At 31.5% G+C, this 26504-nt stretch overlaps 5 protein-coding genes across 6 annotated transcripts; 2 read left to right on the top strand and 3 right to left on the bottom strand.

The window, feature by feature from the left end:
* Window positions 1–1450: 1450 nt before the first annotated feature.
* On the bottom strand, window positions 1451–3823 carry LOC112756213 (pentatricopeptide repeat-containing protein At3g62890). The gene has a single exon (XM_025804681.2). It carries the CDS (start codon window positions 3821–3823, stop codon window positions 2111–2113), a length of 1713 nt encoding a protein of 570 aa, XP_025660466.1. The 3' UTR covers window positions 1451–2110.
* A 382-nt stretch (window positions 3824–4205) lies between these two features.
* On the bottom strand, window positions 4206–6666 carry LOC112756256 (large ribosomal subunit protein eL22z). The gene is made up of 2 exons (XM_025804757.2): window positions 5540–6666; window positions 4206–4500 (listed from the first exon to the last, which is right to left on the bottom strand). The coding sequence occupies exons 1-2, from the start codon at window positions 5770–5772 to the stop codon at window positions 4356–4358; spliced, it is 378 nt and encodes a 125-aa protein (XP_025660542.1). The 5' UTR covers window positions 5773–6666; the 3' UTR covers window positions 4206–4355.
* On the top strand, window positions 6006–7883 carry LOC112756249 (outer envelope pore protein 16-4, chloroplastic). Its single transcript, XM_025804745.3, has 6 exons — window positions 6006–6139; window positions 6247–6298; window positions 6393–6424; window positions 6513–6546; window positions 6661–6728; window positions 7356–7883. The coding sequence occupies exons 1-6, from the start codon at window positions 6068–6070 to the stop codon at window positions 7488–7490; spliced, it is 393 nt and encodes a 130-aa protein (XP_025660530.1). The 5' UTR covers window positions 6006–6067; the 3' UTR covers window positions 7491–7883.
* A 436-nt stretch (window positions 7884–8319) lies between these two features.
* Window positions 8320–14532, top strand: LOC112756238 (caffeoylshikimate esterase). The gene is made up of 8 exons (XM_025804733.2): window positions 8320–8810; window positions 8930–9020; window positions 9356–9388; window positions 11989–12135; window positions 12227–12357; window positions 12980–13117; window positions 13218–13316; window positions 14122–14532. The coding sequence occupies exons 1-8, from the start codon at window positions 8784–8786 to the stop codon at window positions 14428–14430; spliced, it is 975 nt and encodes a 324-aa protein (XP_025660518.1). The 5' UTR covers window positions 8320–8783; the 3' UTR covers window positions 14431–14532.
* Window positions 14533–15190: 658 nt separating this feature from the next.
* On the bottom strand, window positions 15191–20568 carry LOC112756233 (UDP-glucuronic acid decarboxylase 2). Of its 2 annotated transcripts, none has more exons than XM_025804720.3 (7): window positions 19693–20568; window positions 19177–19324; window positions 17998–18077; window positions 17800–17883; window positions 17488–17562; window positions 16079–16171; window positions 15191–15801 (listed from the first exon to the last, which is right to left on the bottom strand). In XM_025804720.3, exons 1-7 carry the CDS (start codon window positions 20299–20301, stop codon window positions 15589–15591), a joined length of 1302 nt encoding a protein of 433 aa, XP_025660505.1. In that variant the 5' UTR covers window positions 20302–20568; the 3' UTR covers window positions 15191–15588. The 2 variants fall into 2 exon arrangements, with proteins under 2 accessions (XP_025660505.1, XP_072062319.1); XM_072206218.1 differs by having other exon boundaries at window positions 19177–19319; window positions 19688–20509.
* Window positions 20569–26504: the final 5936 nt, after the last annotated feature.

Genomic DNA, 26504 nt, shown 5'->3' with positions numbered 1-26504 from the left:
CACTTAATCACACAATATAGTCACAATCTAAGGTCTTAAGTCTTAACACGTTCCTTTAGATATTTTGGGCATTGTAAATAATTTAATTAGGTGTGCCTAGGGGTGGAAAAAGGCCAGGCGGCCTGCCAGGGGCCTGCAGCCTGGCCTGTATTTGGCCTGGCCTGGTCTGGCCTGTTATAAAATAGGTACAGGCCCAGGCTCTTTTAAAAGCCTTAATACATTAATAGGCCAAGCTCAGGCTTACTAATTAGCCTTATAGGCCTGTCAGGCCTGCCTGAGCCTGTTAAAATATAATTAAATATATAAATAAAAATTTATTATTAATAAAATTATGAGATATTTTAAATTTATTATATTTTATTATAAATATTTTTTTATATTTTAAATATGTTAGAAGTTTAAATTTTTTTATAAATATTAAATATATGACATATTATATATAACAATTTTTATTAAAAAATAATTTTTTTAAATAATATTTTTATTTTGTAAAAAAAAATTATCAGGCCTTTTAACAGGCTTCAGGCCAGGCCAGGCTGAATAACAGGTCAGGCCTAGTACTTTATAAAGAGCCTATAACAGGCTGCAGGCCAGGCTCAGGCCAATCAACTGTATGACAGGCCAGGCCTGTTAAGAGCAAAGCCTGGCCTAGCCTGGCCTGTTTCCACCCCTAGGTGTGCCCGGCACACAAGTGGTAAGTGGTAACTGAAAGCAACAATTGATTTCTTAATTAATTACCCCATTAGATCATTATATTGATCAATAATATATTTTTTTAAAAGCAAATTAATTGTTATAAACAGGAGAAATTACATATCATTATTGTATTATTATATCAAAACTTTTTTGTAGAGGAAATATATACAAATTAATTTCAAATAAAAATTTTTAAATTTGACTCCTCTAAAATAAAAATGTTTGTAATAAAAGAAGGAAAAAACAGAGACATATTCAACTAAAAAAAATTCCAAAATTAATTAGTCTCTTGCACAAAAAGGGTGCTTCATGATATTGAGTATATTGCCAAAAAAGGTAGTTTTGGCATGGATGAAGGACGATAAAGTTAGAATGAGACAATGGGAAGCTCACAAATTAATTTTTAAATCCAAACCTAAAAAGGAAAATTTTCATTGAAGGGTAAAGACATAAAAAGTACGTCTAGATGTCTAATCAGTACTTTTCTCTATTAAATTATAAGGACAATGAAAGTAAATTGTAATCCAAGATAAATCTACTTTTTATGTTGAAATGTTATTATAATCATTTGTTACACGGACTTTACTTTCATTATTCCACAGTACAATTACCATCTTCCCTTATTTTGTCTCATGTAAAACCATAAGCAAGTTAATAATGCATTATGCATGTACACTATGTCACTATATATATACTGTTAATTGAACCAAGGTTAGATGAGAAAGTTAGAATGAGACAATAGGAAGCTCACAAATTAGTTTTTAAATCCAAACCTAATAAGAAAACATATCATTGAAGGGTAAAGACATAAAAAGTACATCCAATCAGTTCTTTTCTCTATTATTTCCTAAATCATAAGGACAATGAAACTAAACCGTAGTCCAAGATAAATATACTCTTTTTTTGTTGAAATGTTATTATAATCATTTGTTACAACAGTACAATTACCATCTTCCCTTATTTTGTCCCATGTAAAACCATAAGCAAGTTAATAATGCATGTACACTAATGATAAAAAAAATATCACTGTAGTTGTTAACTGAGCCAAGGTTAGTAGCTTCTTCCAGCTTCTAGTTTTAACCTCTCTTGAGCCTTCCTTATCATGAAAAATGCAGAAACTTCATTACTTTACTTGGACATCTATCTCATATTCTTCTTTAAGGTCTAAGGGACTTTAATAGTGTCCAAATCTCATGTAAGAATTAGAGACTCACTTTGAGTAATCCAATTGGATGATTATGGACATCACTCCTTCCAATTCTCTTCCAATCAATTAATCACTCAACTTAAACCCTAAATATTACCATGTCATGACTTGATTTGAGAACTCTAACTAAAAACGAAATGGTTGACCAAACTTTTCTTCATTGTTTGAAGATTTTAACGTGGAAAACAGCCGAGTTCTCTATTGTACTTACCAATAGTCTTTGCAGGAACACACCCCATTCTTAAAATGGTGAAAACGGTTGCAATCTCTAACAATTATCTCCCTGTTAAATTCCCTAGACATCATCTTGATTGCAACATGACAATCCTTACAAATCCTCAAGTTCTTCACAATCCTTATTGTGGTGCCTGGCCCTGTCTTGAGGAAGCAATAAGCAATTGCAAGTTTTTCGCTGTGAAGAGATAACGCAGACTCTTTTCCTTCCTCATCCAAATCAAGCAACACCTCACTTGTGTCACCAACATAACCTTGCCTCTTCAGCCTCTTCATAATCTCATCAAGCATCCTATATATATCTTGTGTTTCTGGATGAGAATCGTCTCCCACGAAAAACTCATGAAGAACGCCGTCGATCTCCACCAAACTACATCCTGGAACTTTCTTGATTCCCCTAGCCTCCATAAGCTCTCTCAAATGCCTCACTTCCCTCCACCTTCCAAGCTTTGCATTCACATTAGAAAGAAGCACATAGGCACCACTATTTGAAGGATCCAACTCAAGAAGCTTCTTTATTGATACCTCACACGTTTCAATGTCTCCATGCATCCTAGCCCCACTAAGCAGAGCACCCCATATCATCACATCAGGCTCCATAGGCATCGATTTCACCACATTCCAAGCATCATCGATGCGCCCTGCTCTTCCGTACAAATCCACCATGCATCCATAATGTTGGATCAACGGTCTAACACTATACTCAGTCACCATCCTCTTGAAAAACTCATCCCCTTCCCTAACCAACCCACCATGCACACAAGCACAAAGAATACCCACAAATGTCACAGCATTAGGACTCACCCCATCATCAACCATCCTCCCAAACATCTCAAGGCATTCCTCTGTTCGCCCATGCATCGCGAAAGCGCAGATCATTGCACTCCAAGCCATCACATCCTTCTCATCACGCCCAATCTCATCAAACACGCATCTCGCCCTCTCAACATCCCCACACTTCCCATACATATCAATCAAAGCTGTCCCCAACACAACATCGATCCTCATTCCACACCTACCAATATAAGCATGAACCCACTTCCCATGTTGAAGTGCACCCAGTTTTGCACAAGCAGACAGCACCGCGGAGAAAGTGAACTCATTCGGCTTGATTTCACTACCTGCTCCACTACCTTCCAATGCAAGCAAATTGCGAAACAAACCAAGCGCAGCCGCGTGCTCACCACACTTAACATAGCCATTGATCATGCAGCTATAGGACAACACATTCTTGTCAGTCATCTGATCAAACATCCTCCGAGCAATATCTACCATACCACCCTTGCAATATGCATGAATTACAGCGGTATAAGAAGGGGTATCCGGTAGGGTAATTTCATCAAACACTTGGCGTGCAGAGTTGAGGCATCCACAGGAAGAGTACATGGCAATGAGGGAGGTTTGGGTAAATGGATGAGTGTGGAGGCCGAAAAGGAAGGTGTGGGCGTGAAGAGAGTGCGCAAGGGGGAGGTGGGTGAGGGAAGGGAGGAGGAAAGGGAAAGTGTGGAGGTCTGGGACAACGGCATGGCGTCGCATGCGGAGGTAGATGGAGAGTGGTGGTTGGAGGGTAGTTGAGCGGATGAGGTTGTTCCACACGAAGGATTCAAGGGTGGGGTGGCGTAGGTTAAGAGTTGGGTGAGTCCATGGTATCAATATTGTGGCTTTCTTCGTTATGAAACCTCTCATAGGTGCGTGGTGCTGCTAAGTTAGGGGGCAGAGAACTAATTCATCCTCATAATTAATTCTCTCAATTTCTCTTCATGATATAAGACATTGATTATATAGTATATTTCTTCTCTGGTTCAGTATGCTTCATTGTGATTTGAACACACTGCTAAAATTTTGATGTGATTCTACCGTAATAAATTAGTTTATTTAGCATAAATGTTCAAGGACCTCATCATCTTAATTTCTCAAACATCAGATATGTACTTGTCTTTTTGCTTACTTTTCTCAAGTCAGATTAATTTGAATGTTCAAAATTATATTTCTCGTGAATTGGTGATGTTAAGGATGCGACTACTAAATTTTCATGATAACCTCTCAAAAAATTACTATCAAGCTTTCATTGGGACAAAAAGTTGATTCGAAAAATAAATTCAGTAATTCTGAAGCAACCAGTCACAAAGTTAACCAAAAAACACAACAGATAGATTTAGATAGACTCCACAATAAATACGCCTAATGGATAATGTCTTGTGACAGAAGACTAGATTGTTCACTCTTCCTCTTCACCCTCATTCTCGGCAATGTTGAAGTATCTCAACTCATACACATTCCTGTCCTTGTTGGAGGAGATCACACGAAGCCAATCCCTCACATTGTGCTTTTTCAAGTACTTCTTAGTCAAGTATTTCAGGTAACTGCAAAATGAGATTAACAGCAAAGGAAAAAATAATTAAGCAGGGAAAATTCAAAAAGCAAGATGACATTGAAGACTTATACCCACAGAAAATTATTAAGATGCAAATACATTGATAATGTTAATGGAATGAATACTGAACAAAGAACGGTTTATCATTTCTCAATCAGAACATCGTATAGTTCATGATATAAAACATTGAAAGATTAACATTGACACAGATCATAACTATGACAAAAGAAAGGATGAAACTGTTAATTATGTATAAAGCACTGAGCATCATAATAAAGTATGCCATCGCCAAGCATTGAGAATAATACCATCCTCATTACAATTGAAGCTTGATGAGATGAAAATCCCTTCATTGAGCAGAAAAGCTACATATAAATAGATGACAACTTGGGGAACAAACATAACTGGTCGCAACTTAAACCAAGGGGCAGAGAACACTGTCTAATAGTCAAAGGTTATGGTCCTAAAAGATTTAAGGGTGCAGCTAAATGAAGCATTCTCCAATGTGATCACCTCATTAGTTTTACATCATTCGCGAGATCAGACACCCCAAAGCTACTTAAGAAACTCATGATTTGTAGAATGCCAAAAGCATACTCAGAAGCTTTGGCTAATTAGGGTCTGTTTGATAAGCTTTATTTTTTAGTTTTATGTTTTCCCCTTTCATCAAAGCTTCCTTAAAACCAACAAGCAAAAAGCCAATGCAAATTCGAAGCATATTCTAACTTTCTTCCAATAACAAAATCAGAAGGATAAAAATGTCATTCATAATTTCAGGTAAATATTCTGTGTAAATTACCTAATTCATTCACCCTAAATCTGACCTAAACCTATGATTCTCTGTGAATCTCAGCAAACAGAACCACAAGTTTGTTAGCTTTTGAGCACACATATAGTTTAAGGGGAAAAAAATATTTTTCGTTACAATAAACTCATTAGCATAAAAGAAATGAATCAAAATCGCAGCATAACTAAATAAAAATGAGCACAATCGACTAAAATAATAATTAAAAAAAGGAAACAGGTACCGCTTGGAGAAGCTGGAATCGGAGGTGACGGTGATCTTGGACTTGTCCCTTGTAACGGTGACGGAATCGCCGAGAGCACCGGCTTTGCCTCCGACCTTGATCCTCTCTTGAAGGAACTTCTCGAGAGATGCGATGTCCATGATCTTATCCTCAACGGGCTTCGCGCAATCGATCACGAAGCTCGCTCCCTTCTTCTTCCCCTTCGCTCCACCAGCTCCTGCTCCGCGACTCATTTTCTCTCTCTTCTCACTCTCTCTCCGAAGCACAAGGTAGTAGCTTGTGTTGCTGCTGACAACAGAGGCTTCCTTTCTCCCAATATAAGCTAGGGTTTTTGTTTTCGTATCCAGCTAGGGTTTCGTTTTGGTGTTCCGAAACGCAGACAGTTGTTGCCGTTTTACTTCGCTACTCTAGTTCGTTATGTTTGGGCCTGAGCCCAATTATAGGCCCATTTAAACACCAAAAAATAATGGTTACAGTTTCTTACTATCTTTTTTTTATTTGACTCCGATTTAGTCAATAGCTGAGTCCATGGAAGACGACGTATACGGCGTCGTTCCGTGCTCTTCACTCGCCGTTGAGTCCATCCTTCGCGTTGGGACGGTAACCTTCGTTTTACTCCACCTCTCTTTCTTCTTCTTCATCTTCTTCTTCTTCTTCTTCTTCTTCTTCTTTGTTGTTTATATCAGAAATTGTGATTTGTCGTTCAGGCAGGTGCAATCTGGGGAATGTGTATTGGTCCCTACGATGCTAATCAGCAAAGTAATGTGAACATCTAAAACCCTAATTTCAATTCTGATTCGGAATCGTCAACTTGTAGTATTCAATTTTCTTCTTTTTTTTTTTTTTGGTGCAGGTCTTAGGGGCATTGACAAAGCTTCTTATGTGGTAATGTGAAAAAAGAAATTTTTTATTTTCTTTTGTGTGTGAATTATGGTGCTGATGGGTTGATTTTATTGGGGGTGCTATTTTACAGATAAAATCAGTTGGCAAGTATGGGTTTCGATGTGGTAATTGAGATTGGTTATTATTGAGCTAAGAAAAAAGAAACGAGGTAAATGTGTTTGAGTTGTGTGTTCATGTTTTTTAGCACTGATTAAGGTTCCTTGATTTTGGGGTTTTAGGAGTTATAGCTGGAGTATTCAGCATCACTAGGTGTGGAGTTCAGAGGTACAGGAAGAAGAATGATTGGGTAAGTGTAGGATGAGAGGAAGGTCCACCCATATTGATGGTTGTTTTGATTTTATTTACTTATAAATCAATGTATTTGGATGCACGAAGGAATGGAGGGTAGTAGGTTTCCCTATTCTATAATGAACCAACTATTAATTCAGATTAACATGTATCTAGTATCCATTCCTGTACCAGTTGCTGCTATGTTTAAGTATCAATTTCAGTATAGTGTCAATAGGCACACCATTGCATACTGATTTTTGTGCAAATTTATCTCTGTGTTAGTTGCATTGCTTAATGGATGTTTTTGTAAGTTCACTTCTGTTGACTGCTTTTATGCCTCCCTTCTATGCTCTTCTGATTTTTTTTTTTTTTCTGTGGCGATCTTTTTATATTCTGACAATGCAATACATGTGATCAGTGATTCAAACAAACCTACTTAATGTGAAGGTCTGCTGTGCTAGTATCGAAGATGTTTAGAATCGTGTTTGTTTGTGACAGCATCAAACATGTTTGTTGGAAGAATCGATATAGGGTGTGGTCTTGTGTAGTTTACATGGTTGCATACCCAGGCACTTAGCACTCTGAACAAGATCACATGAATAAAGTTCATTGCGTTTATGAAAATTTCTTTTGAATTGTACAGGTAAATGGCTTGATTGCTGGTGCTGTGGCTGGTGCAGCCGTTTCTGTCGGGACACGAAGCTATACACAGGCTATTGGTATGGCGAGTTTAGTCTCAGCTATCTGTGCTGCAGCTGACCATGCTAGATCATCTTAGGATACAATTGTTAGATGTGGTGACAGAAAATTAGATGCAGTAAACCTTCATTTCTAAGGTAATGCAGAGAGTCTACCAAAGCATGAAAGGGTCTCAAATGGATGAATGGATCTCTTCTTACGACTATTCTGCAAGATATTTTCTTGTATGTTTCTTGGTTTGATTAGTTTTATTGGGGATTGGTACAAAACCCTTCTTCCGGGAGTGAACGTTTATATTTGGAGTACATTTTCCCTTTGGATTGTGACAGGGAAATATGTACTTATTCTTGAGAGATTTTCATAGTTGTATTACTGTTTACTTAGTTGTTTGTGTTGAGGGAAAAAGAAAGTTATCAGTTTTTTGTTTATTTTGTTAAGCAGATAAGTTTAACAGAAATTATATTTACTGAAAGTTGCCAATGTTAATACTTAATACTAAATATTAAAGTTAGTTTGCAATATTTGAAAAGTATTTGTAACGAAAGAGAGAAAAGAACAATAAAATTTTTAACAATGAAAGTTGTACTATTCCAAAATGCATATGAATTGTATAAATAGCTACAAAAATGTTAATTCATATATAGTTCCAAATTTTGATATACAAGGACAAAAAAATTATGTTTTGGAATATGTATTTATCTTTACAGCTTTCTATATTTTGTGGTTATATTTTATCTTAATTATTAAACATAATTTTTTTTATCAAATAAATCTCTCACTTGATTGGATAAAGAAAGTTCAACACTTGTTGAGAGAGATGCCAAACACTATGACGACAATGTTGGGGTGCAATTGCGTCATATCCACAAATTTATTTGTTGGAAATTGGGATTCAGATTTGGCCCTTTTTTTTTAAATAAAGAAAAGAAAACTCCACCACCTCCTTCTTCTACGGATAGATACAAACACACACAATTATGAATTATGCACAAAAAAGAAATCCCTTTATTAAAAAATTAAAAAAAAAAAACTCTATCTGTCATCTCATTCTGTTTGGCAAATAGATTAATCCTCCTTTGGCCCTCCACCTTCTCCCATATAGAATCACTACTCAACGTATAAGAAGTCCTTTGCCCTTTGAAAAAGAAAGAACACCTTCAAAAAAAGGAATCAACTTTCTATCTCTTTCTCTTCATGGTCCTTTTGCAAGGTGCCATATACATGAAAAAAGTCCTATCCATTCTTCATTAACATTAATGTTATAAGCATTAAGAAAAAATCACTAGATCTGTGAATATATCTTAAATCCAATCAACAACAGCAACATCATCAAAGTCTCATAGGCTTATTTGGTTTTGGTTTTTGTCTTTTGATGGAATCAAAATTCACATATCAAGAAGTATGTATATCCCTTTTCTTTCTCATTCTCATGCATATTTTCTTATTCTTCTGATCTTATGGTGCCTTTTATTCATTCAACATTTAACAATCTTGTTTTGTTAAATTCTCATTCATCAGGAATATAGGAAGAACTCAAGGGGAAAGAAGCTATTCACATGCAGATGGTTGCCAGTTTCTTCACCCAAGGCCCTTGTTTTTCTTTGCCATGGTTCATTATTATTTCTCTTTTAATTTCTTTTTATAGCAAAACAATTTTGTAGCATATTGTATTGGTTGCTCTGTTTATAAATAAGTATTCATTGGGATGATGAAGAATTTACATTTGAAATCCAATCCATGTATTTGAAGAAGATATACATTATGTTATTTTCTAATAATCCAGATAAAATAATTTTCTTGAACAATTTTATTTAAATGGACTATTAAGAATCCAACACTATCTGTTTGCATTCAACATATAGACTATGTTAATGTTTTCTCTTTTTTATTTACATTTAAATATCATTTCTCCTTAAGTGAGTTATGTTACACACATTATTCCAGGTTATGGCATGGAATGCAGTAACTTCATGAGAGGTAATTAACACATTTTTCTTCTTCTTTTTTTTTCTCTTTTTTCTTTTTTTATTTTTTTAATTATTTTTTTCAATTTATCTTGTTTTGTTTGTTTCTTTCCTTTTTCATTTGGTATTTTGAATTTTTCCACCATTAATGATTAAAATCGTTCAAATAATAAAGCTCTGATCTCTGGAAAAATGATGGGCTAATTGGTTGGGAAATAAATCACAATAATATTATTCCTTACACGCCTAGAACACAAACACATAGTGACAATTATTTATGACCCCACTAATTAGTTGATTAGTCTCATTTTTAAGCCAAGACTTAGGTCTTTGATTGTTAATGAAAAATAATACATTATTGTCTTAAATCACATTTTCAATAAACAAGGTGTCATTAATTTTGTTTTGAATATATTTTGCATTCATATATCCTACTAATTTTAATAAATGTGGCTAAAAGTGATACATAAATTTATATCTAAACAAAAATTTGAGTGTATGTAGGGTCCCTAGCTGGGTCAAATTTCAGAAAACCAAATCTCTAGTAGTTACTTATTTAGGTTTTCCACCAATTGTTGATCACATAATAGTGACACTACGTCTTATGCAAATCATGGGTCACCGCTTAGCAAAACAATATTAGTACGTAACTATATGCCATGTAGATATTCAATAAAAAAATAATTTAATTATTAAATTTTTTTAAAAATATTTTGATAAAAATTTAATTTAATTAATAAAAAAATAATTTATTAAAAGATATTTTGGTAAGAAAAATTTAATCAAAATTTTTTTTTTTGTTAGAGTATTTTTATAATTTTTTTTAAAAAATGGATAATATTTATGTGTGTGTATTTACTTAAGAGGAGGTTAGTGAAATTTATGGTAAAATTTATGATTAAGTAGATTGGAATTTCTTTCTTTTTTTTTGTCTTTTTAATTGAGTTACCAATTTTGATATTAAAAAATAATGTGTACATGTAAAATTAATTATTAAAATAAATATATATTTGTGTATATTTATATATATTATTTTATCTACTTTTACTATATATTTAATAGGAATAAACTTTTCTTGACATATAACATAGTTTATTTATATTATTTTATTTAAAGCAAACTAATTAGTTTGAACGATTTGGCTAAAGATTTACAAAAATACAAACATTTTTATTAGAATAATTTATTTTTCATATTTAATTGAATATTATTATATTTATTGTTTTGGCTACTTTTATTAGAGCTGAAAAATCCATACAAAATCAAAGTAAGTTTTATACATTATTCACGCTACTCCAAGCTCGATCGATCGAAAAAAAAAGTATATAATAATATTATGTCGAGCCACCGTGAAGAATTTTTTACTATAAAAAAAAAATATTACATTCAACTCAAAATTTTAATAATTAAATTAATAAATTCTTCATCTTATAAATTTTTAATTCTTTTTTTGTTTGTTCGATGTGAGATTTGTGTAGTCCTTATACTTATAATATATTAACATATTATTATATATAAAAATAATTTGTTTGCATGCTAAGCAACTATCTCTTCATATTCAGCAGCAAATGGAAGCATGCAAGTTCATAGTATGATTGATGAATCTGCTATCGTATCTTATCTCTGATCTCTGCCGAAACCGACATATATCATATAATATAATTCTATTATCTTATGATCTTATCTCATTGAAAAAAATGCAAATTCTCTTCCCTTAGCTTTAAATAATTAAATCATACTCTGCCTTTTTCTTCGTTTTTATTTTTACCCTTTTAAGGATAAAGATAAGGTGCATTTCGAGATCATCAATTTCTGTTGCATCATGCACATTTTTTCTCCCTTTTTGGTACAAATTAAAATTCATAGATTACAAATAAAATCTGTTACTAAATTAATTTTTATTTAATATGTGACAGAAATTTTAATAGACGGAACATATATATATATTGTCTCAAAATAACAAAAATTAATTGATCTCTTTTTATTGTTAAAAATTACATTATTCTTTGTTTGAATAGATATGGATCAAATTGAATGTTTATTCTCTTGTTACAAGTAAAAACTTTAAATTCCTCCATAGAAATTCATATGCTCCTAAAACATATTCTTTGCCCATTCTGAATAACCAGAATAATAACCATTCATATTAAATGAAACATTTAAATTAAATAAGTAACTATACATTAAAAATATATTTTGTGACACATCATATCACACTTTGCCCTTACATGACTAATTCAAATAAATTGATGATACATTTATCAAAAAAAAAAAAAACAAACAGGTGTCTTATATTCAAAATAAATTTTAATTTTATAGAGGAAAAGAGATTGATCATATACATAATAGGATTAGAAATTATATATTCAACCCTAAATAAAGAAAATAATTTCCTTGTTTCACTATCGGTGTAAATTCGTTTTATACGTGCATTCAATCACATAACGTCAGATTAATAAAAATAACTATCTTTTGTATTGACCATGTAAATAATTATCCAAGAGAACAGTTATAATTATACGATTGTGTCACACTGTGAATGCATCAAAATTAAAATATACACATATATATATTGTTGCTTATTGAATTTGATGGTTGCATTATTGAATGTAGAATGTGGAGAGAGGTTGGCATGTGCAAGATATGCAGTGTTCGGAATGGATTATGAAGGACATGGACATTCAGAGGGTATTCGTTGTTACATTAGCAACTTTCAAAACATTGTCAATGACTGTTCTCAATTTTTCAACTCCATTTGTGGTAATAATTCACTATTATCATTTCCATTTTTCTATATTTGGAAATTAAGCATTCAAATTAAACATGCTAATTAATTATTTGGAATTTTCAGTGCTTGAAGAGTATATGGACAAGCCCAAGTTTTTATATGGGGAATCAATGGGAGGGGCAGTGGCCTTACTTATTCATAAAAAATATCCTTCATTCTGGGATGGTGCTGTTCTTGTTGCACCAATGTGCAAGGTATCAATATATATTTATATGTTTTATATATTTTTCTAATAAAATAATTAGTTGATATAATAATTGAACTTATTATAATAGGTTAATCTAATATGTTATTACTAAATAATTAAACTTTTTTATATGTACTTTACATATTTTTTTAGTCAAGTACATATATTTCACCAAATTTACAATTAAGTCTTTATATTATTATTATTTTTTTATAATTAAGTTTCTACACTACTTTTAATTTTATAATTAGGTATTTTTCATGTCGAAAACGTTAAAATTAATGGAATATTTCTCCCAAAATACATGCGATAAAAAATTTAATTAAATTTTAATTATAAATATGTTCAATTTGTGAAAAAATATTCGGTTAATAACTCTAATATTTTTTATACTAGGAATGACCTAATTATAAAATTAAAAGTAATATAAGAATTTAATTGAAAATAAAAGTATAGGAACCTAATTACAATTTTGTTAAAGTATAGGATTTAATCGCATAATCAAATTTTTTTATGAACACTAAATTTATAATTTTATATAATAATTAATTTTTTTGTGTATACTTAATATGACTGATGAAGAAATTAAAGTATTATTATGCAAATATTTAAATATGTTTATGTGGCAGATATCAGAGAAGGTAAAGCCAAATCCAATGGTGGTAAGCTTGTTAACTAGTGTGGAAAATATTATACCAAAGTGCAAAATAGTTCCCTCAAAGGATGTCATCAATTCAGCATTCAAAGACACTACAAAAAGAGAACTTGTGAGACTTCTTCATAAATTTAATATTTTAATGGAAAATTTCAATAGTTAATTATTGTGTCAAATTTTTTTTTTTAAATTTTATGATGATATGATTGCAGATAAGGAAAAACACGTTGATATACCAAGACAAGCCCAGGTTGAAAACGGGATTAGAGATGCTGAGAACAAGCTTATATGTTGAAGCCTCGTTAGAGCAGGTGATTAATTAGCACATTTAATGTTATTATTATGGATACTAATTTGGCATCATCATGTAGTGAAACCTTTTTTGATTCTCTAGCTGGATAACTTGATCTCATATTTTTCAACTTTTTTTTTTACTAATTTTGAGTGCATAAAAAATGCATACTAATTTGGTTACTTACTGAAGTTACTATTATTACACTACGCTTTTTTAGAATAAGCTTATTTTTAAAGTACGTTTTCCAAATTTGACATTTTTTAAGGTAAAAACTCGGATGAAGTCGATTTCACGTGAAGTTGATATTTGAGAGCCGTTAGATAAAAATTTAGTCAAATCAGTCAAATCATCTAACGGCTGTCAGGTATCAACTTCACTTGAAGTCGACTGCATCTGAATTTCCACCTATTTTTAACTATGCGAGATAATTGTTTGCGAACAAGACGTGTAAATAATTATATATTTAACACGTCTCCTTACTTAAAAACTTTTTTGTGGATTTTGCGTGATATTTAAATAGGTTTTTTTTATTTGTTTTATACTCTATTTTTTTTAGATAATAAGGATCGAACTCTATATATTTAAATTATAAAAATTCAGATATTATATCATGGAATCACTTTTCTAAAAAATTTAAGCTGATAAAAGACATATAAATAATTTATATATGAATTCTATTTAAATTGCATCTACATCCAATCGAATACTAAATGAAATGTAAGCTTATAAAATGTTTGGCAACTATGTGTGTATTATCCATGTTCAATTTTTTGATGTAGAAAAGAAATAATTGAAACAAAAGCTACCCGAATTTTGAACAGGTAACATTGCCATTCTTAGTATTGCATGGAGATGCAGATACAGTAACAGATCCAGAAGTAAGCAAGACATTGTATGAAAAAGCAAGTAGCATAGACAAGACCATGAAATTGTACCCTGGAATGTGGCATGGCTTAACATCAGGGGAGCCTGATGAAAACATAGATATTGTGTTCAAAGACATCATAAGCTGGCTTGACAACCATGCTAACAAGGCAGGGTTTGAGGCTTTTTTAGAACAAACCGATAACAAAAATAACTTTGTTGCCGAGGTCAAAGGACGTCGCTATTTACGTCACTCATCAATGTAAGAGAAAAAGTATTTTGTTTGTAATTACAATTTATTGTATGTTAAATGGACATGTTCATTTTTATTGTTAGAAGAAATGTAAAATTTTAATTGATTTGATTCTTACCGTGGATAACTTAATGGTAAAGAGTGAGTAAGTTAAGTATAATAAAAAAAAAATGGAGTATCTGTAATGCAATTCAGGTAACATTGTTTTGAAAAATGTTACTTCCAAGAAAAAGATTTTCTTTTTAATTTTTGGAAAAAGTTTGTATCATGTCCATTTACCTACAAATATTTGGAAATTGTTTTTATTTTCCCTTCAGAGCATAAACAAAACGTGAGTCCAAATATTGCACCAAAACACAATGGGTCCAAATTGATTCCAAAACCAAAACAGAACATTTGTGGCTCAAAACCAGTTAGTTTACTGTCCAAAGAAAATCAGTTAGTTTGTCTGACCCCAAAAGAAAACAATTGGTAAATTTGGGGTAAAAACAAGAAGTTAAAAAAACATTAGTAAAATGATAAAATTAGAAAAGCTTGATATTAACTTTGTTGATACATTCTCGTAGCAATTAATAATAGTGCAAGAAACTATCTAAGCAAGCATACTTCTAACACGGTAACGATTTAAAAGTACCAAGATAATTTTAATTGAAATTACGAAATGTAAAACTATAATGGTCCAAATTTATCTTGATTTGTCTTAGTACATTTGATTCCCAGTATTTGGATCACTTTTCTCTCAGGGATTTAACTACCAATACGCCGAAACTGTGTTTAGGTCAACTTATTGTAGATTCAAAACCTCATGCACATAGCAATTACATCCCATAAAATAAAGCTTAAAAATTTATATAGTAAAAGAATACAAGACAGCTGAAACTTAAGAAATGTAATCATATCTGGCTACTAATCTGGAAAGAGGGGGGTAACCCCCCAAACTTATAAACTATAAAAGATTGACATTATAATAAATTGACAAGAGAGGACACTCAAGTTGAGCTCACTTTGCTGCTATGACTAATGGACATTGAAGAAGGGATATGGCGGAAAAAAACACACTAAGTGTCTTTAATCCTTTAATTACTATATCTTTTTTTTTTCCTTTTCCCTTTTCAAAAACCATGGGGTAACATATGAGATGGTTCCAAACCAACCCAAAGCAGTAATAAAATTAGGCCACAGTTGAACCTTCCTTGTGGTCGCCGAAAATGCGCTGCCGGAAGTCGGAAACCATGAGAGGGAGTCCCTTCCGGAGGTCAACCTTGGGCTCCCAGCCAAGAAGCTCCTTAGCTCTGGAAATGTCAGGCTTTCTCTTGTGGGGATCATCCTCTGTGTTGGGCCTGTATTCTATGCTTGCATCTGGGTCTATTGTTTCTTGGACCACCTAGATATATCACAATCACAACAATAGAGGTTAATTATGTCACATATTCATGCATTCAATTAATGGGGGCTTCATCATTTATGTGAATGAGACTGAACCTAATGATTCCACCGACTGAAGAAAAGAAAAATCAAAGTACTAAAGTTATTCAGCAAAAGATAATATCATAAGCAAAAGAATTTTCACAAGCTCCAATTTCTTATGGCTAGTTTAGAAATATCTATTCTTAAGATGACTTATAATTGCGCAAGAAAAGAAGAGCCAAAAAATTTTTTACCTTGGCAAGTTCAAGCATGGTGAATTCACCAGGGTTCCCAAGGTTGAAAGGTCCCACATGTTCTCCTTCCATAAGACGCATTAGACCCTCCACCTGTTACCACCAACATCACATTAATACATCAAAACAGCAGCATCTTATCTTAGATTCGGATGGTACATTAGCAATCTCACTCACTGATCTAGGACAGTATCCAAATATAATAATCACCCTCATTGGTGATATCTAATTATTTAGTACCTCCCTTACTATCATTTTTTAAATACATTTTCAGATCAATGTATTTGTATCAAATATATATTATTTTAATTTTGAAACTAATTAAATAGTTAGTGCATTGGTTGAGCAATTAGTAGAGGGGAAAACATACTAAAACATCTTTAAATTAAACTAATCAAACAATCCATATAGTTGAACAAAATTTTAAATAAAAAATGATTTGGATAAGAGAATACTATAATATACATGTTGGTCATACAATACATGCATTCACCATATTATGGTGCTTACTTTATGCATTCACCTTAACACACGAAGTTGGCACTTTAATTTACAATTCACGAGGATGATTATTTTTATTATAAATAAATCAGAGAAATTTATTTTATGAAAATAGTAATGTGGAAACTGCCATTACAAGAAGAGGCTGGTCCAGTTGGGGGGGCCTCAACGCTCGTTAGGAGTCACATGGCAATGCTTCTTGAGTGACACGAGTACGAGCATCGCATTTGGGTCATTAAAAAACACCAGCACACACATGCAAAGCAGCATCCTTTATTATTCATTTACTCTTACTCTTATGAGGGAGAAATCAGAAAAGACCCTTTTGCAGAAAGTAAGGAGTTATTTCTGATAATTTTGCAGGAATCACATGGGGTCAAACCTCATTTAAAACCGTTCACTAGAAGAAAGAAGTAACATGGAATCCCCAGATCCAACCTTCTCATAAACAAGTACCATAGGGATATATAATATATAGATATTTATGTATTCTCAATCCAACCACCCAAAACAAGTATCATTTTTTCTATATATAAATATGCAAATATCTATTCTCAATACAAACCTTCCAATACAAGTAACATATATTTCGTCTGAATTTGTCTTCCAAACAAAAATAGTTTATGTCTCTATCATAAAAACTAAATTAATTTATATATCTGAATCAAAGATGAAAGTTTTCTTTTCATTCTAATTATTAAGACCCCCCCCCCCCCAAAACAACAAACTAAATTCGAATGTCAATGAGGGAATGAGTTTACATGAGACTAAGATCAACTCAATGCTGGTTGCAAAAGTACGTTAATCGTAGTTTATTTCTAAAATGCTATAGTTACTTGATTTCATTAGAAGCAAAGATGTAGATCCAAAAAAAAAAAAAAAAAGTGGTGTGAATTATTTTGACTTACCAAATCAGATACATATTGGAAGCTCCTTGTTTGCTTGCCATCTCCATAAACAGTCATTGGCTCCTTCCTTAGTGCCTGCATTAGACACACAAAGACAATTTAAAATTAGGTAAACAGATAGGGCCAACAGCAACAACCCATTACTCTCAAATGATCAAATCCTTAACTAATAAACACGGTTTGGTTTACACATCATTTTCATAACGTTTGCACTTTATTATATATAATTCCATGTGTCTATAGTTTTATTGAACGATACTTGAAGAATTAGTTTGGTTTGAAAAATCAATGGAAATAAAAAGGAGGACCCACCTGAGCAACGAAGTTGCTAACAACACGTCCATCATCTAAGCACATTCGGGGACCGTAGGTGTTAAAGATCCTAGCAATTCTAACCTGGAAAATATTAAAATAATAAATGTTATAAATAGAATAAGTCCAAGTGAATTGAATGCAATGGAAATAAAAAGTTGAATGAGAACGAGGATTGAATAGTGTTGTTGTTAGGACCTCCACACCGGCTCCTCTGTGGTAGTCCATAGTCAACGTCTCCGCCGTACGCTTTCCCTCGTCGTAGCAGCTTCGCACACCTGTCACGCCCACATCCCACACATCAATTAAATTGCATAAATAAAAAATAATAATACTATTCATACACCAAATACTAGTTTTGGAAAATACTAATGTCTAAATAGTATCTGCTTAGCGCAATTGAATAAATTATTCTTTGAACCAATATTTTACTAGATCAGTAACATAATTTTTAATTATATACTGTTTCCAGCTTAAAACCAGCTAATCCTTATTTTTTCCATGATTAATTAAAAGTTATATCTTAGCTTTAGACATAAACTAGTTCAACCATACTACTAAATTAAAATATCCTGTATTTTAAAAACAAGTTAGGTTATCAATGACAATGTCCCATGTCAATTTTGTGCAAGTGCTACCCCCCTAACCCCCAGCAGACACTGAAATCAAATCACAGATTCAACCAAATTCTACCTAACCATTGACGCCACTAATCTTGAAGAAGCCATTACTCTCTTGCTCTGTAATTTTTTCACTCTTTTTACGGCGGGGGTTTTTGTTTTTCCCTTGAGGTTCTCATGTGACCGTCCATCAGAAGAGAACAACAGAAAATCTGAGCCATTGAAATTTGGTGGACCCGAAAATCACGGGATCCCCGTTCCCATGATAGAGGCTACTACACCCTTCTCTTCTCCCGTTCTCCCCCTGAAAATTCCCCCCACGGCCCCCGTCTATTACGTGGTCCTCTCACAATTCTCCACGTGTCCATCAACTCAACAACCCCCCACCAAAAAAGACCTCGTTCTCAATAAAGAAGGTAAAAAGACCACCCTGACCCAGCCATCACTCCTTGTCCCAAATCTCACCCAATTCAAAATAAGTCTTTTCCATTTTAATAAACAAAATAAAAATTATTATATATTATATTTCAATTTTTTTTAATAAATATAAAATATATAGACTCTTGGAGACAAAAATTTGAAAAAAGCTATTGCGATGCGGACAGAAATCTCATGTATTGTCGTCGCCAAATATGGTATATAGTATATGTAATAAATGCTAATTAATTTGTACAAATCAGATTTTTTAGCGAAATTTAAATATAATATGAATGGAAATAAGAAATTAAATTAAATTAAATTAAATTAAGAAAATTACCAATGGGATTAACGTTGCCCCAATAAGTCTCCTTCTGAGGGTGCTGAAGAGGATCTCCATAAACCTCACTGGTGCTTGTAAGCAAGAATCTGGCTCCAACTCTCTTTGCAAGCCCTAACATGTTCAAAGTTCCCACCACATTCGTCTTGTGAACACACAATCACCGTCAAGGACTCCAAACAATCATAAACCAATCATCAATTAACAATTAATTATTCCCTAATCTTGCCAACCATCAGATTTTCAATAATAAAATATTCACATCAAAATTCCATACAATTATATCAATTTCCAGCTAAACTAGCTCAAATAGTAGAAATTAAATAATTTAGAATTAAAAAGAGAAAGAAAGAAAATAAAATTGTTTCTTTCAGAAAATTAGCTACGTTGACTTAAAAATTAAAATAAAAACCACTAAATAGATCAAATCAAAATATGTATCAATTTATTTATTGTGAAAGAATGAATGAGAAAATTAGAATAAGAATTGGAATTAGAAGAAGAGAAAAAGGATATGATAGTCTTGACGGGGTTGAACTTGTAGTGAACAGGGGAAGCAGGGCAGGCAAGATGGTAGATCTGGTCAACTTCAAGCAACAAGGGTTCAACGACGTCGTGTCGTATAAGCTCAAATCTAGGGTTCCCAAAATGGTGCATCACGTTCTCCTTCCTCCCCGTGAAGAAATTATCAACAACGATAACACTGTCCCCTCTCGCTATCAACCGATCCACTAAGTGGGACCCAACGAACCCCGCTCCTCCGGTGACAACAATTCTCAGGCCCTTCCTCTTTATTCCAAGCGGCACTTTCCCGAAGGAATGAACTGCTGCCACGTGGCGGTTGCTCTGGTGGTTCGTTGGGAAGACTGAGTCGTGTTGCGTGAAGTATGGGATCGGAACGGTGTCGTATTGGTTAAGGTTGGTGTTGTGGGAAGGGAGGAGAGTGAAGAAGGCGGTGGCGATGAAGACTCCGAGGAGGGTGAAGAGGAGGCGCTGCTCGCGGAGGAGGTAGTTGATGGGGTTTAGAGTGAATGAGAGCCATCGCTTGTTTGGTTTTGGGGAGTAGTCGTCGTTGATTGGTTGCGATTCGTGGCCTCTGAAGATTAGTTCTGAGGAACCACCCATTGTTGTTGTCGATGGAGCTTTGAAGAAGAACAAGAACAAGAACAAGAAGAAAGTTCTGGAATTTCTGAAAGAAATGGAAATGGTGGTGTGTGTGAGGAGGTGGAGGAAAGGAGGACTGAGTTCCGAGTTCGAAACTCGCTCGGTACTCGGTCACCGGCGGTGGTGCTGGTGGTGATTTGGATCGGAGAAGGGTGGTGTAGAATAGTGAAGTGTGGATCCGCGTTGGTGAGTTTTGGAACTTAAATAGGGAGGGTTTGAGATGAAATGACGGGATTGTCCTTGGTTGGGTGGCAATGTCGGAGTGGTGGGTTGAAATTTCAGGGGTTGTTTTGAAATTAGCAAGAATATTGGGGTCAAAGGGGTCCCTTTAATAATTTTGGTTCTTGAGTGAAAGGGTAATATTATTATTTTAAATTAGTATTTGGAGAATAATAATTTGTATTTATATTTATAATATATAATTTATTTTTATATTTATAATTTACGTTTATATTTAGTAAAATTTATACACATAAATTAATATTAAAGATAATCTAATATTTATACTAATTAAATACTGGTCAAATGTAATTTATCATCGCATATTTTTAAATAAAATATAAATATAAAAAAATTAAATAATAAAATTTACATTTAATAATAATTTAAAAAATTAAGAGAATTGTTTTCCATAACAAATGGAATAAAGTACGGGGCACATTAAGATGGCTTGAACGTATTTAGTGGTGTCATTAAAAGTTGTGAATTTTTTTTCTTTGTTTAAGCCTTTAAGGGTTTGCTTGGTTTGACTTTGGCCAAGTGCAAAAATGGGAAGTTGGAATGGCAATAGTGTCAAATGGTCTTTTGCAAGTCATGACAAAGTGAGAATGAAAATATGAAGATTTTGAAGGGCATGCCGCCACGGTTTACAAGTGACTCATGATGTGACCGATTCATCTTACATCATCGGCCCAACCAGGTGCTTTCTATCATTTGATCCACTAGGCCCAATATCTTTTTTCTTTCTTATTTTAACTATAAAATTATAAAAAAGAAAATCAAGTTGAGTTGGTGAAATGGTCAGCTTACTCGTTCTCGTTTAAATAAGTATCAAGAGTTTGAATATCTTACATGCATTAATTCATTAGCCAGCAATAGACCTTTAAATAGAATTCAGATCTGTAACGAATTAGTTTTTAATTTGTCGAATTGAAAATATCGTAAACAACCAAAAAATTACATGTTAAAAAAAGACGTTGATTTTGTTCATTTTACCACCATTATCTTTAGGATTTAATTTATGAGATTTACATTCCAATCCATTATTCATTTAACAAGTAAGGACTCTTATATTTATATATTAGTCGCAATTATTGGTAAGAAATAATTAAAAAATTTATATCCATACCAAATATTTTCCTTTTTGTTTGATGATAAGCACATACTCCACAAAAATAGTTTAACTAACATGTGTTTATATGAGGAGAATAAGAAATAATAAGTATGGACGGTAGGTAAATAGGTTAAAGTTTTCGTTATAATGATTAATATTAGAAAAATAAGGATTATAGAACCATGTATATTTTAAACGAATTTAATTAACAATGCAACAACATTATGCATACTGCATTAATAAATGTAAATTATAAAACATGTATATATTTCTAATAATACAGCAATATATGTATTTCTATTCATATTTTGTGGGTTACATATCGTAGTCATTTCAGTTTGGTCTTATTATTGTTGAATAAAATAAGAGCCTAGCTATAGTATTGATTTAGGTGAAGATACCATAATAGTGATGCCTATTAAGTTTTATTCTTTTGTTTTCTCTTTCAATATTTTAGACATGGTCAATCATTAGCTTTTAAATTATTTTGTATGGTACATGTTTAGGAATTTTCATATAATTTTATTAATTTGAGCAGATATCATATAATTGGAAATATGGCATCTGTATGTGTTAACGGTTTATCCCATATTATTTTATTTTAAATAATTTTCCACGTATAAACGTTTTTTTATACAAGTCTTTATAAGTCATTTATATTAACGCATTTCGAACAATTACTGCAGATTTTCACTGCACCTTCTTCTTTTTCTTGCTGCACGTTCTTCTTCTTCTTCCTCTTATTCTTCTTTTCTTTCGTTTCTTGCCTTCTCTCTCTCCTTCTTCATTTACGTGCTTTTCTCTCTATTTTCTTTTTTGTTATTCTCGATTTCTATTGTTTTTTGACATCAAGCTCTGAAATTGTTTTTGAAAAAGAAACACCAGCAGAAGATGAGGAGGAGAAAGAGGAAGAGTTCTGAATTATGCATAAGGTGTACTTCAACAAATTTAGGGTGTAATTCTTAAATCCTTGGGTGTATTTTTGTAATTCTTTGGGTGTATTTCTATAATCGTTTGAGTGAATTCTTGTAACCGTTTGGGTGTATTTCTGTAATCTTTTGGGTGTATTTCTGTAATCGTTTGGGTGTATTTCTAAAGTTCCATTATCTTTAAATTTGGCAAGAAACTTGTTTTCATAGAAGAAGAAGAGTCGTTTATAATGCATGGTGAGTAGCGCGTTTTGGAAACAGAAGTGGTTGAATAACATGCGTTTATTTACTCTTGAATGTGGGAGTGTAATGAGTGTGTTTTGTTAGGCTTATGCCAACTTGTAAGACTTGTAAACTAAAAAAACTTGTATGTGTAGCAGACCTCTTTTATTTTTTAGGAAAGTACTGACCAAGGACATTATTGAAAATATGAAATATTTTATTTTTGAATATTCCATAATTTAACAGATCAAAAATTAATTCATAATAAATTTATTGATCAATAAATTATTGCATATAGTTATTTGAGTGCTCATTCGATCAAGTTAAGTTGGTTATATAAAATTTTCACATTTTTTATTACACAAATTGGTTAATTGTCCAAATAGAACTTTCTATTTATACCCTTTAAATTCATGATAAAATGAAAATAATAGAAGATATAAATTAAATAGAAGTTCCGCTAATCTTAAATTATGAATTGTGATATGAGATTTTTCCTTTTTCTAACTTAGGAATCACTACAATGACAATCACTTGATTGAGCCAGCTCTATGCCTTTTCACAGAGTTTAATTTCAAACTAATCAAAATTTGTTATAAATAATAATGAATTGATGATGATGACCACAATGTATATAGTGATGGACTTTTCCTTTTCGGTTGAAATAATAACCATGTAACTGAAATATGAATCATTATAATAAAATTTCTTCTAATTCTAAACTTAGGAAGTTATGTTTTGCTAACTGGATCGCACTTATTAGCTTCCTCGTTATTTATTAATAGCAAATGTAAATGTTACATCTATCTAATAAGAAGAATTTGTAAAATATATACATTTTAATTCTGAATGAACTATTAAAATTAATTAGTTGATTATATATATATATAAAGGATAATAAACCAAGCAGGACATGACATACATGAACCTCTTTAGTGAAATTTTAATAATTTAAGGTCAAGCGATATAAATTATTTAAAGATGTGTATGTACCTGTGGAGGTAATATAGGATAATAATACATAAAAAAATAAGCTAAGCAGAACTCATCTACATAAGAAGTCTTATATACTCTTGTTAAATTAAACAAATTTTAATTTTTTTATTTATTATATTTATATAAATAATTTAGATTTATTATTTAAAATTTACAGTGTTTTATTTTTATTTTTAATAACAAGTTCATTTTTAATAAATGCTGTGCACTTTTTTTTTTTTTTTTTAGAGAGCATTATTATTTACCGCTAAGCAGGACATGACACATATGATGAATCAATCTAATCAAATCTTAATAATTTTTAATTAAGAGTTTATATATGGAAAAGGTCAAGCGATATAAGTTATTTGAAGATGTGTAAGTACCTTGTGGAGGTTATAACCTTTATTATAAATAATATCTGCTACCATACAACATTTTTCCTTTTGCTTATTAAATTGAATTCAATATATATAGGATACCAACACAAAATTAAAATAACATGCATTATCTTGCATTGAGTGTCCCCTTGTCCATTTCTTAAAATGTCATTATTACTACTTTTAATTAAAATAACTAGCATTTTCTTCTCCATAAGCATTTTCTTTTTTGCTTTTGATCATGGCGAAATTAAGTTGAGGAGTTCATAAGCAAAGACCATGGTAAAAAAAAAATTGGACCACAATTTGAGAAGCAAAAACGCATGTTGTGATTATGACTTATAGCAAAGTTTAGGGGAAAATACAAATCAAATTCATATAGTATCATGTTATAATAAAATTAACTATTTTTTAATGAAAACTATTTAAATAATTACCTAAAAATATTTTTTATTACATAATAGTATATAATTTTGTAATATCATTACATCAAATTGAAACTTATTACATTAAAATAAAGAATTAATTACTAATTTGGTATTTGAAATATTTAATTATTGATAAAAAAAATTTACTGAAATATGTTATCAACAAAACATTCCATGAATGATTTGAAAATATGATAAAAAATTAATAAATATTATGTTTTTTGTAAGTAACAAAAAACTTTTATATTTAACAAATTGCTTATATATTAGATCTAAATTTTTTGTGACAATATTTGAATAAATATTTAGAAAATGTACAAAAAAAATTCGAAATAAAATTTAATCTCTAATTTTTTTATTTTTCAAAAAATATAGTCATTAAACAATAAAAAAATTAAAAAGAATTACTTGATAAAAAATGACCAAATTTTAAGAATGAAAAGATATTATTTTTTAATACTAGTTTAAAAAGTTTACATCAAAATTTAATCTCTAATTTTATTTTTAAAATATATATTTAATATTTAATTCTTTTTGTTATATTTTTAAATGTTTCAAGAGCTTATTTGTCATTAACATCTTTTAAAATTTATTTTTGTTAGCATTGCAGATTTTTAAATACTATTTTAATAGTTTACTCTAAAATAAATAAAAAAGGTTGGAAGTACTGTTTTTAATATTCCTAATAGGAAGGGAAGCAATCAAGGCCAATATCAACCTACAATGAACTTTATTTATTGTAAAATCACCTAACTCCCACATTTTGGACCAATAGTTATATTTTTATGGTAAGAGAGAGTAGGGTTGGTGTTTGTGGCAATCATGTGCTTATTTCCACTTCAAATTGTATGATTAGGGGCATTTACCAAAATGGCATGAATCCCAAATCCAAGTGTTGATCATTAGGGTAAATAACTAAAATTAAACTTAAACAAAGACCATTATTCTTTGGGTATTAGGAACTACCCAATCAAACTATGACTATGTTAAAAAAAAAAAGTAATGATTACCCAATTTTTGGAACCCTAATTGTTGTTTTGTTTGGATAACTTGATTCCCCATTTTAGTTTGCCGACATGTTTAGCTATTCATTAATTACAATAGGGTTTAACTAAAACGTAATTATTCTATCTTGGTATGTATCATCATGAGGGTCTATAAGGTGCCACCCAAATAAACCAAAAATAATAAACTATTCTATGCCAAAGGGATTTTCCTAAGTAGGATTGGTTGGAAGAAAAAAACAATATATAGTAGTTCACATTCTTCGTATGTTTGAAGGAAAGAAGAATTAAGAATGAACAAGTAATTTAACTAATTTCATTACTTTGAACATGTTATTTTCAAACTTCCACATACATATATAACAAGCCAATTGATTGTTATGTATTATTTATCTTTTTGAAATAAGGTATTATATAAGAAGTTGTGTTATTTTTGTATTTAAAAATTTTAGTTTGTTGATACCCAATTCATTAGTAATTAAAGATAGCGCTAGAAAATCGAAGTGTAATATAAGATAAAAATTCAGGTGTAGTCGATTTCACGCAAAGTTGATAGTCGAGAGTTGTTGGATGGAAATTTAGTCAAATCAGTCAAATTATCTAACGACTCTCAGTTATCAACTTCGCGTGGAGTCGACTGCACATGAATTTCCACCGTAGTATTATATAAAATAGATATTTGTGTGATGTATGAAATTACTATACGTATCTAAAAAGCTATTTTTCTAAAGTAACTATTTTATAGGCCATTTAATATAAAATTTATTTAAATATATACAATTTAATAATATTTAAATTATATTATTAATTAAGATATATATATTTTTTAAAATTCGTTAAGCGATTCGGTGGGTGAATGAACTTGGAGTGATTTTGAAGCACTTTATTTCAAT

The sequence above is a fragment of the Arachis hypogaea genome, chromosome 2 (genome assembly GCF_003086295.3).
Source record: "Arachis hypogaea cultivar Tifrunner chromosome 2, arahy.Tifrunner.gnm2.J5K5, whole genome shotgun sequence".
Taxonomy (NCBI): Eukaryota; Viridiplantae; Streptophyta; class Magnoliopsida; order Fabales; family Fabaceae; genus Arachis; species Arachis hypogaea.
Note: the sequence above shows the minus strand (reverse complement) of the source record. Positions and strands in the feature narration are given on the sequence as shown.

What these genes read in the sequence shown, in the direction of transcription:
- LOC112756213 (XM_025804681.2), bottom strand. Translation starts at nt 3,823, where the DNA reads ATGAGAGGTTTCATAACGAAGAAAGCCACAATATTGATACCATGGACT.
- LOC112756256 (XM_025804757.2), bottom strand. Translation starts at nt 5,772, where the DNA reads ATGAGTCGCGGAGCAGGAGCTGGTGGAGCGAAGGGGAAGAAGAAGGGA. An exon ending in GATTCCAGCTTCTCCAAGCG is followed by an intron (nt 4,501 to 5,539) that starts GTACCTGTTTCC and finishes CTCATTTTGCAG; the next exon opens with TTACCTGAAATACTTGACTA.
- LOC112756249 (XM_025804745.3), top strand. Translation starts at nt 6,068, where the DNA reads ATGGAAGACGACGTATACGGCGTCGTTCCGTGCTCTTCACTCGCCGTT. An exon ending in TTGACAAAGCTTCTTATGTG is followed by an intron (nt 6,425 to 6,512) that starts GTAATGTGAAAA and finishes GCTATTTTACAG; the next exon opens with ATAAAATCAGTTGGCAAGTA. An exon ending in ACAGGAAGAAGAATGATTGG is followed by an intron (nt 6,729 to 7,355) that starts GTAAGTGTAGGA and finishes TGAATTGTACAG; the next exon opens with GTAAATGGCTTGATTGCTGG.
- LOC112756238 (XM_025804733.2), top strand. Translation starts at nt 8,784, where the DNA reads ATGGAATCAAAATTCACATATCAAGAA. An exon ending in TTGTTGCACCAATGTGCAAG is followed by an intron (nt 12,358 to 12,979) that starts GTATCAATATAT and finishes TTTATGTGGCAG; the next exon opens with ATATCAGAGAAGGTAAAGCC. An exon ending in TTGAAGCCTCGTTAGAGCAG is followed by an intron (nt 13,317 to 14,121) that starts GTGATTAATTAG and finishes AATTTTGAACAG; the next exon opens with GTAACATTGCCATTCTTAGT.
- LOC112756233 (XM_025804720.3), bottom strand. Translation starts at nt 20,301, where the DNA reads ATGGGTGGTTCCTCAGAACTAATCTTCAGAGGCCACGAATCGCAACCA. An exon ending in GGGCAACGTTAATCCCATTG is followed by an intron (nt 18,078 to 19,176) that starts GTAATTTTCTTA and finishes TGGGCGTGACAG; the next exon opens with GTGTGCGAAGCTGCTACGAC. An exon ending in ACAGAGGAGCCGGTGTGGAG is followed by an intron (nt 17,884 to 17,997) that starts GTCCTAACAACA and finishes AATATTTTCCAG; the next exon opens with GTTAGAATTGCTAGGATCTT.